The sequence below is a fragment of the Barbus barbus genome (assembly GCF_936440315.1).
Source record: "Barbus barbus genome assembly, chromosome: 34".
NCBI classification, from domain to species: Eukaryota; Metazoa; Chordata; class Actinopteri; order Cypriniformes; family Cyprinidae; genus Barbus; species Barbus barbus.
The window spans coordinates 10,785,924-10,801,756 of NC_136762.1; the positions used below are offsets into that span (position 1 = coordinate 10,785,924).

At 35.4% G+C, this 15,833-nt stretch overlaps 2 protein-coding genes across 3 annotated transcripts in view; one reads left to right on the top strand and one right to left on the bottom strand.

Annotated features, from left to right (window-relative positions):
- LOC306854293 (ARF GTPase-activating protein GIT1-like) overlaps positions 1-4,246 on the top strand; it is a 35,324-nt gene extending 31,078 nt beyond the window's left edge. For both annotated transcript variants that reach the window (XM_079392187.1, XM_079392186.1), the window contains 5 exons: positions 170-247; positions 337-416; positions 1,354-1,518; positions 1,624-1,687; positions 1,779-4,246. In XM_079392187.1, the coding sequence (XP_079248313.1) occupies positions 170-247; positions 337-416; positions 1,354-1,518; positions 1,624-1,687; positions 1,779-1,994 (603 nt within the window). In that variant the 3' untranslated portion in view covers positions 1,995-4,246. The remainder of the gene's footprint in view (positions 1-169; positions 248-336; positions 417-1,353; positions 1,519-1,623; positions 1,688-1,778) is intronic.
- Position 4,247: 1 nt separating this feature from the next.
- LOC306854304 (phosphatidylinositol transfer protein alpha isoform-like) lies at positions 4,248-12,174 on the bottom strand. Its single transcript, XM_079392200.1, has 12 exons — positions 12,010-12,174; positions 10,941-10,971; positions 8,992-9,140; positions 8,743-8,834; positions 8,610-8,617; positions 7,900-7,974; positions 7,652-7,735; positions 7,500-7,577; positions 7,310-7,420; positions 6,983-7,105; positions 6,097-6,162; positions 4,248-5,927 (listed from the first exon to the last, which is right to left on the bottom strand). Exons 1-11 carry the CDS (start codon positions 12,024-12,026, stop codon positions 6,115-6,117), a joined length of 816 nt encoding a protein of 271 aa, XP_079248326.1. The 5' UTR covers positions 12,027-12,174; the 3' UTR covers positions 4,248-5,927; positions 6,097-6,114.
- Between the last annotated feature and the right edge of the window lie 3,659 nt (positions 12,175-15,833).

Sequence of the window (15,833 nt, forward strand, 5' to 3'; positions counted from 1 at the left end):
GACTAACAGAATTACAGTCGTCAGTAGAGCAGTTTGCCGCAAATGTTCTTACATCTAACAGTCCTGTGCAGAAATGACTATCAGAGCTGCTTCTTTCCTTTCCATCCTCTCCCTGCTGACTGTCTGTCAGCTTTTCTCCTCCTGTTAACCTCGTTCTGCTCATGTTCAGGTGCGAAAGGGCTCTCCTGTGGGTCCCACCCCCTACGGAGGACCGCACCTGTCAGCCTCCACCGACGGCCGATATAATGTGAGAGCCTCTTTCCATTCATATCTACACTGACATGACTTACTGACTGTGATGTCTAACAGACTTCTGTGCATGTTTGTCTTGTCCAGCCTCCAAAAGCGGGAGAGAAGTATGGGAGCGGAACTGATAGTGACTATGACAACTCTCAAACATATGATGTCACCCTTGGGTGAGTGCAAGCTACCGTTAAAAACAAAGCACACCAGGTTCAGAGTCTTTTTACATTTACAGCATTTCATTTGTAATAAGAGTAATAAAAAATAAACTAATGTACTGTTTTAAGAAATTAAGAAGAAAAATATTGCTGTTGTAGTATTATTGTTGTGCTTTTAATACATGAATATAGTAATATCATTCATTTTATGAGTTATTAATTTTCAATTAGCATTGATTTACATACTGATATGTAAATTTATCATAATATTTAAATATTAATAATATTATTAAATAAATTAATATAATAATAATTGTCATTTTTAGTGTTAGGTTTTTTTTACTGCACAGGAGTAATATATTTGTTTTCTGAGAAACCAATATATGTTACAAAAATAATATATTTTCATATTATGAATGGTTTTTTTACTTCAGTTACAAAAATATATATTTTATTTTTATAATTATCTATAATTATTCTTTTATTCAGTGTTTTTGTTGTACTTTTAATAAGTAATTTTAGTACTTTTAGAATTTTTAAATATTAACTTATGTTCATTTAATTTCATTTTTGTTTTGTTAGATTTGTTATTTTTTTGTTTATTGTACAGGATTAATTTATCTGTATTCTGAAAAAAAAAATATATATATATATGTATATATGTATATGTGTATATATATAAAACAAATTATAAAACAATTGGTTATTATAATAATTACAAGTGATATTACAACAATAATATCTTTATGATGAATGTTTTTTATGATTCAATATATTATAAAATATATATTAATATATTTTTTATATTATATCAGTTATTGGTATTTTTATAATTAATTATAATTATTTTATTGTAATGTTTTTGTGCTGTTAATAAAAGTATTTTTAATACTCAATAAAAATATTCCTATATATATTGTTTGTGTGTTTTTTTTATAATGTTGCATGGTAGTGTGGGTCGCAGCAGTGAGGATGACAGCAGGGGGGATGTGGAGGACACAGAGGGTGATCCGGACCCCACGCTGCCCTGCACAGAGGACGTCATCCTCAAAACTGAGCAGGTCACCAAGAACATCCAGGAGCTCCTGAGAGCAGCACAGGAGTTTAAACACGACAGGTATGATGGACTGAATGCAAAGTCGTTTTGCTACAGTTAATAGAAACACACTATTATGGAAAGTTAAAACAAAAAAAATTGAAAGAAATCTGCCTTTGATTGCAGTTTTGTGCCATGCTCAGAGAAAATCCACATAGCTGTGACAGAAATGGCCTCGCTGTTTCCCAAGGTATATAAATAAATGAGTCATATTGTGATACTTTGCTTCAAGAAATCCAACCAGATGTACTAAATCTCTCTGCTCTGTCTGCTTCTCTCAGAGACCAGCGCTAGATGCAGTACGTTCTTCCTTGAAGCTCCTGGCGGCCAGTGCGTCCCGCCTGCAGGTGGAGTGTCGTAAAGCGGCGCCCTCTGATTCGTCGACCAGTACGGTGGACTACCAGCTCCTCACCCAGCAGGTTATCCAGTGCGCCTACGACATCGCCAAAGCCGCCAAGCAGCTGGTCACCATCACCACCCGCGAGAAAAAACAGTGACCCTCCGGCACACCAGGGTCCACCGGGCAGGGGCAAAGACTGAGAAACTGGAGAAAAGAGCAAAAACTGACGGCTGGGAATCGTTGGTCAGGTAGATGGAAAAAAGATGAAGATGGGAAAAGAAAGGGTGACGAATACAGCTGTGGCCACCTGGACGCGGAGATGTTTGGGAGAAGCCGAATGGAGCGGCCTACTTTTCCTTACACTCCTTTTTTCTCTCATTTCACTATTTCAGGAGGATCTTCTTTCATCTACACACTACACAGACAGACCCACAATTCAGTGCTGATGGTTTGCTAGCACATGGGCGGCTACTTTTTGGTTTTCTTTGTGAAACACACAAGCACTCCTAACCATCAGAGAACCAGAAACGTTCCTCCTAAATTGTTTATTTTCAGTTCTCTCTGTCTTTCGATTGATTTAGTTTTTTAAGTGCCGCTCCATTGGCCTGTTTCTCTTGGGACAAATGTACTGAACAAATGTACTTAAACAACAACACTGGAGTTATTTTAATGATTATTACTTAAGTTTTGTATTATTGTTACAATTTTTGATGTCTTTTGATTTTTGTTTCATTTAGTTTCGGTGGAAATCACACAGAGCTTTGCGAACATTAACAGGGGTGAACAATAACCTGTGAAAACTAACCAGAACCCTTCCGTCCTCCAGTGGTAGAAACACTGGTTCACTCACACAGTGTTTTACTATGTATGCTACTTTTTCTTTTTTGTCGAAATGCATTGAACACTAGCCAAAGGAGCAGAGGGAGTGATGACACTACAGTTACGGATCCCTCTTTTTCGTCTTCGAGCACAAAGACGGCAGTCGCGGTTGATGTACAGAAAAGGTTAATCTCATCTCAATCCCTCCGTTAGTGGGTTTTAGTATCAGAACAATGCAAATGTGTTAGCGCAATCATCACATTTGTCTTTAGCTGATTAGGTTAGGACAAAACCATCACTTTCTGCACATAATCGAATGACCTTTATTTTGTCAGTTTGGTGGAGTTTTCACTTCAGGACCAGGTTTTTGTGTGTGTGTGTGTGTGTGTGTGGTGGTCGTTTCCTTTTGAGAATATTTGATTTCTTTGTTCTTTTATAATTCATGTTTTTTAATCGAGCATATGTGTAGTTAATGGTTATTAATGTAAGAAGACCCTTATGTTTTATAAGCTACGAGCATGTTGATGGTTGAAGATGACCACTATCAATGTTCTCATCACTAACATTTCACATACAGTCACAGGGAAAACGCGTCGCGTGGGTGAAGATGTCCATCTGCTGCATCAGGACCAGTGAGGTCGCATTCTGTCGAGGCGGTCGGGGTCACTTTTGTTGAGAATAGTGGGAAACGAGTCCCTCGCTATGTTGATGTTCATGGGAGAGGAGTTGAACTGGAGCTTCCAGTATGTACGCACATGTAGATGAGCATCTGTGTGTGCGAGCACGATCAAACCAAGTATTTGTTGTACAGTTACTTTGCATTTTAGACGTCATGCTACGAGCCTTAAACTTTCTGTTGTTTTCCATATCGGTTTTACCCACCAGCCTTTTAAGTTAAGCCATTTTTTTTTAATTCTTGCCTTTTGTTTCTTTTACTTGGGGAATGGGATAATGTTAGAGTCCCCTGCAAATGTGTCAAAAAGATTGTCTGAAACTCTCTTGATCATTGCCTTTGCACATCTGCTAGACTGACTTTAATCAGTAATCATGTGACTGGCGGCTTGCTCTTCCACACTATAGAAGCACATGGTGAGTGTAAAAAAAAAAAGTTCCAAGATTGTTCGTTTTCCACTAAATATGTCAGGATGGTTTACTGTGGTGATGGTTTGGGAAAAAGAGTTTGGGCCATTATTTAATAAGCACTAAATTCAGAGAGGTATCTGAGAAAGGAAGTCATTGCACACTAACTATATGTCCAACTCTAAATCTGATTCCTTTCAGAGTAGTTTGTAGATTTTCCCAGCCATCCTGCTGCAGATGCATACATTGCTCACATAATGCACCGGTGAAATTATTTTTAAATAGATTAATGCACACACTTCCGTGATCAGTCTTACTGGCTGCACTATACTTATGACTGTTCTTTATCACGTGGTTGTTATATGAGAGATTAACTGATGGGAGAAATTTGTTTAGCAGAGGCTACCTGTAAAATATAGAAATTAAATAAAAGACTAAGCAAAACCATTTAAATCGTAATAAAGATTCAAGCTGTACATTTGTAATAAATAAAAGAAAAAGTTCATTGTCTCCTGTGAGTTGTTATTGTTATTTGGTATTATAATTGTGGGGATGAAGGCTACGGTATTTTACTTATTAAAAAATGCTAACAAAATAATTGCATGTACAGAATGACAAAAAGAGAACCAGATTCAAGACAAACAGGAGTTACGAAAAAAGCCTCAGTTTATGATTGTGGTTTAGATCAGCGTTTGTAGAAAAGTCTGGACCAACTGACAAATGTCTAACAACCAGGGTTGACAAGGCTGTGGGAACTGTTTTTTTTTTTCGTTTAAAAGTACAGCAGCATTATTGTATTTAACAGCACATTATTGTATTAAAATATTTTACTCTGCCCAATTCACATTCTACCAGTTAAAAAACATATTGGATGACTTCTAGGAGGCCTAGTTTATTTTCAAATAGTTCAAAAAGTTACCACCCCCATTACAACAAATAATTGTTGGTCAGTCAGTCGATGACTCGTTGTTTAGACTGCTGAAGCATTGTTCCCCCATGCATACAAATACATATATTCCTGTGCTTGCTACCTTACTACCACTTTGTAAATGCTGTAAGAATATTAAACAGTTCATTAAAGAGCTACTAATGTAATCAAGGTAACCCATCATGAAATAGCAAAGAGTGCATGAAAATGTAGTTTGGAACTTGAAAATTGGTAAATATAAACTGTCAATCAACCCATAATCGTTAGTTATTCAACGAATGCTGGTAGCTGGACATAAATACACAATAACCCCTAAGTAAACCCCAAAATCTTATCCATGTGAGAAGAAAAATTTGACTTTGTATTTACTAAATGAGTTCTCAATATCTCTGCACACCAAAAAGACCAAAGAATGAATGGATGAATGAATACACACTACAGACATTAATAATATAAATTCATTATCAGGTCACGAGGCATAATTATGAAACAAGCATTACACTGTATCCGAGCCCAATAAACACACAGAGTCTTAAGGAGAAAGGGGAACAGAAAAGCAGAATACCATTTAAACATCTGAATACAGTTCATAATTAAGCCTCGTATAACAGAGGCACAATGCATAGCTCAAAACATGTGCTAATACATCTCTAACCCAACATGACATTATATTTAACGCCCTAGATCCTGTGTGGAAATTCAACTGAACTAAACTAAGTTTGTTTTGTCAGGAGTGTAAACCTGGAATTACCACATGAGAAGAATTCAGTCCTTTCAGATCTACAAAAAGTCCTGAGAAAAGTGGCTTATGAGTAAAAATGGGTCAGCTGCAAGCCGCTAATACCATAAACTCATGGTGATTTGTCATGAGGCAGCTTCATCTTGTACAAATAGAAAATAACACCTGCAGCAAATACATCAAGGGTGGAAACGTCTGTTAGAGAAACATGTAAACATGCTGGTGATACAGGTAGTGAGGGGTCATTTAAACAAGTGCTGATGTCGGTCAAATTTGTTAAAAAAAAAGATTGGTAAACATATTTATGAAGCACTTTCAAAATAAAAGTTACACATAGGACAGAAACAAGGGCTGAAAATAAAATGTTGCTATTTATTAGTGTAAGAAACACCTCTGCATGGGATGTCCTGGGTGCAGATGTAAAGAAAAGAGAAAAACTACCGGAGTGAAGAGAGAGAGAGAGCAGCCCATCATACTGCAGAGACATCGTCCAGTACTAGGACACAACCGAACAACTGCAACATCTGAAAATAGAAATATGAAAATTAAATAACAAATAAAAATAAAGAAAGAAAATAATATAAAGAAAAAATACAAGTAAAGAAAATAATAATGAAAATAAATGATATATATATAATTAAATGATTGATAATTAAGATATTTTAAACAAAGCATCAGTTGAGCTGTACTCACAGTATCAGCTGCAGCATCTCATTCATCTGCGGCAGACATCCCTTTCACCGGATCCTTCTCTCGCATCTATAGTAGAAAAAAGAATTTCAGACTTGTCAATATTGGATTATTAATATCAGAATACTCAATTATGCATGCTCGTTTTACTTTTACTATTAATAACTTAATACTGTTAAATGTAATCTTTAGCAAAATTCAAAATGAATATTATTTTTCATTACGATACCGCTTAATTTCCCTTTGTAGCACTCATATTGATAGATTTTAGTTAAGTGTTTTAATTTAACTTTAATATTGGGGAATCCCTAAATTAAATCTCTCTGATCAACGTTTATTAGCATCATCAACAAGGATCTTCAGTGCATCAGTGTGATTTTAGAAGCTTCTATATTTTCAGTTTTCATTTCAGTTAAGTTTTATTAATTTTGTCATTTATTTGTTTTGGTTTTTCTGTTAATCCTTCATTTGCATTTCAGTTTTAGTCATTTTAATACTTCAACTTATTTTATTTCAGTTACACTGTAAAAAATTTCAGACCTCCCAACTCAAAATTTTCTAGTGACTGATTACATCGAAATTTTTCCATTGGCTCAACATGGAAAATGGAAAAATTTAGATGTAATCAGTCACTAGAAAATTTTGAGTTGGGAGGTGTGATTATTTTTTACAGTGTAGTAGCCAAGGCAAAATTTCTCATTTTTATTGATGCGCTTTAAGTTTTTCATTGAATATTTATATTTTATTTCAGCTTTATTTCAATTTCAAACAAAAGCTATTTATATTAGTTTTAGTTACCGATAAGCCTGTACTGAATCTTATTTTAAAACCTGTGACCATTATAGATCATTTCTGATCTTCACTGTGTTCATTGATTTTAAAAACTCACTTTATCAAGTTCTTTCTGCGTCTCCTCCTCCATGCGGCGGATGTCCTCCATGGTCAGATGGATCCATCGGTCTAACCAGCAGAAGAGCTGCCTGTGGAAGTTGGTGAACAGACGCTTCTCTTGCTGAAGTAAAACCAAACAAATAATGTTTCATGAGTCACCGCATTAAAATTAGACAACACACAAACACCAAACCCTCAAGTAAATTAAACAAACAATAACTGCTTTTCTTTCTAAACCACACCTCTATGATGTTAGAACAGACATTCTGTTGATAAAAAAGTGAGTCACACTGAACACAGCATGAGGCATTTTTCAGATGTATACCTTGTGAATGAAATTCTCCACTTTACTCTGCAGGCCAAACCACTTGAACTTGACAGTGACTAGTTTATAGGCACACATGTGAGGGCAGTCTGTCTTCTGAGGAAGTTCTTTCTGCAACACACAGGAACAAACGGGATCAAAAAAACCACTGGAGATATTATCTAAAAACAATTCATGAACCAATACACACCTTCCAGTTAGGTCCTAATAGCCCTCTACTAGTCTTCTGTGATTTAAATGTGGCTGGATCCTCGTCTGGTTTGTAGTCCTGTGAAGAATCAAAACATCAGCATGTCTCAAAGTCTGATCACGCATCTAAAGTAAAAACCTAGTTTTCCTTACCTTAGTGTCCACCTGAGACCTGTCAGCAATGTCAATGTGTACCACCTCAACCTTCTTCCACTGATCGGGGTCAAGCTTATGGACCTTCAAAAACAAACAAAAAATACAAAATAAAATAGAAGGACATGGTTAGTTTACAAGATTCTCACAGCTTCTTGCAATTCAATATTGATTTTTTTGGTTATTGTGGTGCTGCGTAATTAAATTATGATGTGCATTTATCTGCATAACGTCGGCTCTCTACTCACATTGTCCTGTTCACCGAGGTCAGGCTTGTGCCACGTCTCAATCATGACTAGAAAATTGTCCTTCATGTACTCATTCTATAAACACACACAGACACAACACATTTGATACACAGACAAAATCTGGGGTCTGTCTGCTTTTTTTATTTTCTTCAAGAAATGATTACATTTATTCAGCAAGGATGAGTTAAATTGATCAAAAGTCACAGTAAAAAGACATTTATAATACTACAAAGGATTTCTATTTAAAATTAATGCTATGTTTAATGTTCTCTCCATCAAAGAACTCTGAAAAAAATGTACCATGTTTCCACAAAAATAAGCAGCACAAATGTATTTTAAACACCGATAAGAAATGTTTCTTGAGCACCAAATCAGCATATAAGAATGATTTCTGAAGGATTATGTGACACTGAAAAGTGGAGTAATGGCTGCTCACACAGGAATAAATACAATTTTAAAGTATATTAAAATGGAAAATATACATTTTAGACTGTAATAATGTTATACAATAATAAAGTTATTACTTTATGATCAAATTAATGCAGTCTTGGTGACAATAAGTGCAACTTTTTTTTTCAACTTTTGAAAGGCATTGTATATATAAGAATAAAACCTGATATAGAAGAATAAAATGCTGATTATTAATATTGTTATTAATAGTGAATATGAATATAATAATGTTTAATTACACACAGGTGTCTCAAACTCACCGTAAGAACTGGAGTGATGAATGATGTAGTGAGCACATGAAAAATAGGAAAAACACAGTTGTAAACTTGTTAATTCCTATGATGAGCTCTGTTTTTAATAGATGTATGAAAGCTGTGCTGTTGTGGTTGGTACCTGTGCGACAGTAAGGATAAGCATTCCAGGCCTTCTCGTGGATACTCAGGGCAGATGAAGGGGCCAGTAACCGTACAAAAGTTGGCACTTTACTGTATAAGACAGAGAGATTGGTAGAAACGGTCAGATACAGACTATGATTAATGTTTCTGCTTGATGACAGCATGAGATGACTCTTACAAAAAAATCATAATACTATGGCACTACGAATAGATCATAGTACTAAATAATTAATATTATGATCATTACCTCTGCAAGTGGTAGATCTTGTGTGTGTACTGTCCTTTCTCTCCATTCTCTTTCTCATAGGGCTCATTTTGCAGGACCTCCACCCCTTCTCCACCACCCGTCTCATTTTTACTGGCCTCTGCTACTGAGTACAGTTGACCCACCTGATACTGCAAATGAGAGAATAATGCAAACTCCATTTGGTCATATGGACATTACAGTATAACACGCCTAAATGACAAACAAAAACACATTGAAAGTGAATGCATTCTGCCAAGTGCATTTGCATGTCATAGCTGCGTACAGTGCTGAGAGCTGATTGATTCATTCATTCATTCATTCAACATATACATAGACAAATAGCCATATACAGGCTTGTGTGCCATAAACAAAGGGACAAAATTATAGAGGAAGTGTTGAAAACCTATAATCGGATGATAGAAAAGAGGAAAACTGTTGTCTAATGCTTCCAGCAAATGTATGTGCACCTCTAGTTCTCCAACTCTGACCAGCTTCTGCTCAACACTATAAACAGCAGGAGTAGAAAAATATTTTAGCAGTTTTGGAGACGTTGGATACAAATTCAAAGCATTTTATTCAAATTCTAGCTGTGAAAATAAACCGATAATTTTAAATAATGTTATGACGTAAAACCGATAAAATGTTAAAAATCGATACAATTTTCATATAAATAAATAAAACACTAAAACAATCCATTTTAAATACTACATATGAATTAAGAGCTTCAAATTATAATGTACAGTATGAAAAACTGAAAAGTTCTGTCTAAAGTCGATAATTATTTTTTACATGATGACTAATAATTGATAAACGGCAAATATTAAAATTTATAGGCTACTATTTGTGTCTAAATAAATTAAAACAACTAAATCATTAATGTTACATGCTACAAGTGAATTGAGGCATCACAACGTTATAATGCACAGTATGAAAAATGGATATTACTTTTGAGATTTGTTAAAGATTTAACAGTGTTATAAAATTGACAGTTTTTAAAGTTGAACTTTAAGTGAGAGTTAGATGATAGCAATGGTAAGATATATATAAAAATAGACAAAATAAGCATTAACAATTACATATATATCATCGATTATACGATTAAAAGAAACTCAAATATTGGCGAATAACCGATATTAAGCTACTGAAATACTGTGCCGTCAAAAGCTTCATTTCTTTTTTCGTAATTATACTTATTATTGTTAAACCAGTGTATATTATTGACTCTCATACATAAATGAGTGATGCAAACTGCACCTCTGACCGCATCTACACTCAGTTTATCTACAAAACCAGCTTCCAGAATGTAACATCCTATAGGTGCTTCCTGTTTTAGCTGGTTGGGTCTCAATTCTCTGTCAGTCTGTATTATATGGTCTTTTGCACAGGTGAACAGAAAGGAATGCAACTACACGTCAAACCTTTCCTGCCGTTTAGACAAGAACAATTGACTTCTTCAATAATGATTTCTTATTCAAACACAACAGATACAGAACAAGACATTCAAATATGCAGGGTAAAAACACACCTGACTATGTCAACAAATACTACAACACGGAGGGCAAGAAATGACAGGGACAAAACAAATTCAACCTTTGCTTAGTAAGCTGGAGCAAAGATGGTACTGCTTGATAAAGTCTGATAAGCTCGGCCTCAGATTACAATTAATAACAGTCGCCCCTTGTCTGCTTTATACAAGCCTGCAGTTAACTAGGCCACTTTCCCACAAACCTCGGACTATTTGTTTCAATTCATCATTTCAACGTCTAAACTGTCAGGCCCAACAGAAGAAACTGGGTGGAGACTGGAAAACCGGAGTACTGGAAGAATGCTGCCAAAAATACATCCATGAGCCTCAAAACAGACTTTTCAAATTATGACCAGACTCAAATCGAAACTTTTTATAAATATAAACCATAAAGAAGCACCTGTAAAAAAAAAAAAGTACATACCTCTTCAACAGAAATGGGCAGGACGATTCGACTGAAAAACAAAAGAGAAAGGCCATTGAGTCAGCAAAAATAACATGAGGTAACCTTTGAACACTTTTCATTCATTCAATCGCATTATAATCTTAATCTTATAAATAACAGAGCACTTTAGTTTTTACGAATTGGTGTTTCTTTATTCTGTAACCTGACCTTTGCAATCATGAAACAGCAATGTTCTGATAATATTGTTTCATAATGAGTTTACTTCATTGAGTGGTTTCAAATTTGAATAAGAGCCTATATATAGGTGACAAAACCAAAGCTGACAAAAATGTAGATTTCTGCATACTGATAATAACTGAATCTGCAGAAAATGTTATTACAACCAAACGCCACAAAATAAAGAGTGAACAAGTGCATAATCTTTTAAAACCAGGATTATTTCTCACATTGTAACCCCTCCTGTTATTCTGAAATCCCCTGATAATTCTCAGGTTTTCCATAACGTTGGAAATCTTGTCGAATTAAAAATTATTTCTCACCATATTCAGCTAACATCAAGTATTATAAAAGCCATTATAGCAGTAATAACATCAACATAGCGACGTCTTACAGCTTATTTAGCTCAGGCAGAATTCAGCTTGCTTGCTATATGAATATTAATGTCATAATAGGACTTTTTATTTAATCATTTAATATGTATACAGCACGTAAGTCTCAAAGTGCTGTGAGGTGAACAACAGTGCATTATGACTCGTGACAGTAACATGATAATCACATTCATAATACCTGCAGTTTATAACTTCAACAGTTTTGTACGCTTTTTCTTTCACTTTGTAAACAAATAAACTGGTGACTCATTATTATAACTGCTCGTGTGGATTGCCTGGAATATAAATAATATAATCCAAAACAGGACTATAGGTTAAATCTTAGATTATTTGACATAACTTTATTAACACACCAGAATTAATTAGTCAAAAATCAACATAAATCCACTTCATTAAGCAGCAGCCGGTGAAAGTTACCAAACGCGTCAGTAAGTCAAGTACAAAACTTCAGCGCAGTTAAATCACACTAAAATACTTACAATTCCTTTATCAACATGTTATCTCCTTCCGCTCCGCGTGCCCAACATTCAAACTAACTTAAAGAGAGTTTATTCTTTGACTCTTCGGTCCAACCCGCCGTGACTCGTTTCTGTTCAAGTTCCTGGATTTCTCATTTCTTTAAATTCATTTCCTGAAAGATGTCTACAGGAGCGCCGCGTCGTCACGGCAACCACACCCACAAGCAGGAAAACCGGAGCAGGAGCGAATCTGATTGGTCAAGAGCCGCGCATAGAACCTTGAGGCACACCCTGGCCAGATATTTAACAGCACAGGTTTACAGAGCGGTGACTGTGCGTCGACATGGATGTCAGGTAGATGTTCTTGTTTCGCTGGTTTTAAATTTAGGATAAGACTACAACAGGAGGGATTTGGGTGTGAAGGTGTTTTTGTATTTAAATATACAGCTGCATCTCAGAAAATTAGAATATGGTGAAAAAGTTCATTTTTTCTTGTAACTTATTTCAAAAAGTAAAACTTTCATATATTTTAGATTCATTACATGTAAAGAAAAACACTTCAAAAGTTTTTTTGCTTTAATTTGGATGATTAGAGCTTACTGAAAGGGATGGTTGTTCAAGGAGTGCTGTATCAAAGCCAATTAAATGCAAAGTTGACTGGAAGGAAGAATTTGGGTAGGAAAATGTGCACAAGCAACTGGGGTGACCGCAAGCTTGAGAATACTGTCAAGCAAAGCTAATTCAAACACTTGGGAGAGCTTCACAGGGAGTGGACTGAAGCTGGAGTCAGTGCATCAAGAGTCACTACGCTCAGACGTCTTCAGGAAAAGGGCTACCAAGCCACTTCTGAACCAGAGACAACGTCAGAAGCGTCTTACCTGGGCTGTGGAGAAAAAGAACTGGACTGGTGCTCAGTGGTCCAAAGTCCTCTTTTCAGATGAAAGTAAATTTTGCATTTAATTTAGAAATCAATGTCTGGAGTCTGGAGAAAAGTGGAGAGGCACAGAATCCAAGCTGCTTGAAGTCCAGTGTGAAGTTTCTGAAGTCAGTGATGATTTGGGGTGCTGTGACGTCTGCTGGTGTTGGTCCATTGTTTTATCAAGTCTTTATGGAAGCACTTTATGCTTCCATCTCCTGACAAGCTTTATTGAGATGCTGATTGACTTTTCCAGTAGGACTTTAGCACCTGCCCACAGTGCCAAAACCACTTCCAAGTTTTAAGAGAAAGATGAGAAACAGTCGATCCAACAATCCAGACGAGCTGAAGGCTCAATAGTGCCTCAGCAGAGCCACAGGCTGATCGCTTCCATGCCATTCCTCACTGATGCTGGAATTTGTGCTAAAGGAGCCCCGACCAAGTATCGAGTGCAGAAATTAACATACTTTAAAGAACTTGAACTTTTCTGTTTTGCAAATCCTTTTTTTGCTTGATCTAGGAAATATTCTAATATTTTGAGATACTGATTTTTGACTTTCATGGGCTGTAAGGTCCAATCATCAAAATTAAAACAAAACAACTTTTGAAGTGTTTTACTTTACATGTAATGAATCTAAAATATATGAAAGTTTAACTTTTTGAAATAATTTAGAATTTCTAATTTTCTGACATGCACCTGTAAGTATGTTCTGTCCTTGACCTGACTTTCCAGTCAGTATGACGACCACAGATAACTAGTCTTTCTCCATTCCACGTGAATTTATGTTCAGCACGTGTGTATCTCTGTAGTTCTACTCTTCTTCTGTATTAGCCTTAATATAGTGGATAAAATATTATTTAGCAATTTGTAAACATCTTATTAGTTAGCAGCCTATTCAGTTACTGAAAACTGACCATGTCTTTAGTTGCATGTTTAATTTTTTCCCCTCTCCTTTTCTCTCTCTCTGTTTGAAATATTTCACCCTTGTTCAACACGATATTATGTACAGTAAACCCTCAAGTTATTTCCTTGGTTCCATCCTCTTCTTTTCCTGTAATTTTCTGACAGTCTGGTGTCCTTTTACACCAGTAAAAAATATAAGTATAGTATATTGAACAAAAGGTAACAGTTACAGCAAAAGGTTGGCCAATCTTCCAAACAGATGAATTCTCAGAAAATCTTCAGATGAACTCACACTGCCATCTACTGTAGTTCATAATCTTGGATTTTTACCTTGGTTCATGCATTACCAGAAAAAAAAGGAAGCAAAAACAAACATTTCATACAAATTAATCTGTTTTTATTTAATTTCACACATCTGATATTTTGTTGGGACATTTATTAAAAAAGTTCCTATATAGTGATAGAATGAAGAAAACCAAAAGATATACAGTAAAACGCCCACAAAAAGAAGAAAAAATAGAAACATTATTTACACATACACATAACTGAAAACACAAACTACAGGGTAGAAAAATCAACCAAATAATCATCAACAAATTACACAAAAAAATACAATACAGAGAGAAAACACTGGTGTTAAAGCTGATCTTTCCCACTTTTCTTCCCTCTTACTGCGTATGGGCATTTTCCACACTTATACATGTACAATGGGGTATAATAAATCAACATTTAAAATATATGTGACTTGAGAAAAGAATGAAAATTTAAGGTATGGCAGTGAGAAAAAGTGCTACTTCTCTCATTCTGAGAGCAAATGGGTTCGCTCTCACATTCATTATAGTACTGCTTTAGATTGGAATTCACTTACAATATCCAGTCATGTTCTAGCCAGCAAATGCAGTCCATCCAGGACTCACATCTAGCCTCAGCTCTGACAAAATATTCACAAAAAAGTGTGATGTTAGTAGATCTTGCTAGGTGGATCTGACCTGTTCCTCTTCAGAGGGGTCATAAAATAAGGTCACATTTATGGCCACTGTTGAGAAGATATTTACTCATCCAGGATCTCATACAAACATGATTTCAGATAAGTTTACACTGAAAATACTGTTAAAGTAAGTGAGGTTGTGACTTAACCCTAACCCTACCATCTTTAAAATCAATGTTTTGCTGAGAAATGTTCAGTGATTTACGCAAAACACATTAACTACAACACTGGAATCGACAAAAATGTTTGCAAGATATTTGATTGATTTTACATAATTTTTTCACACTATTTTCTGAAAATACCCCTGTCATTTGACATATCAGTCTAAAAGACCCAATTTCGCTCCATTTGATGCAGTTACCACATTTTATCTTTCATAGGGCACAATACTGGCCTGAAACCCATTATAAGCTACAAATATATGGGTTTTCCAAAGGGATTGTCGTCAAGCAAGTCTCAAAAGTCTCCCTTTTTTAATCACTATGAATTAAATTCAAGTCCTTATCACCACAAGGTTGAGTAGCCAACTAAATTCTGTATTCGGTTTCTGTATCTTGACCAACACAGAAATCTTCTTGCTTTTCTATTCTATTAAGCACTGTAGTTAAATGGTAACCAACCCAGAAATCATGAGAACGCACAAAAATCTTGTAACTTGTATGGCTAACATGGTTTTCATGTACGTATGAGGTTGGAACAGTATGCATATACTCCGTAATGGCTAATTTAAGCACCTCTGTAATTATAAACCCTGTAGTGCAAGATATATATGTGTATATATATATATATATATATATACGATAATGGCATCTAATCTCTTTACCGAGAGTACACTGTTTCATTTTATACCCCTCAATGCACAAGTGGCAAAGCAAAGCTTGAAGGGATCATATTGCAGGTGAATACATCTGATATGAATTATTACTCTAAAAGTGAAACACCCTGAATAATTGTTCGAGTCAATACAAGGAAATAAACTCTAACAAGTGAAGCTCAACTAGTAGTACTGCATGGGGAAGTGGTATAGGGTATAGGGT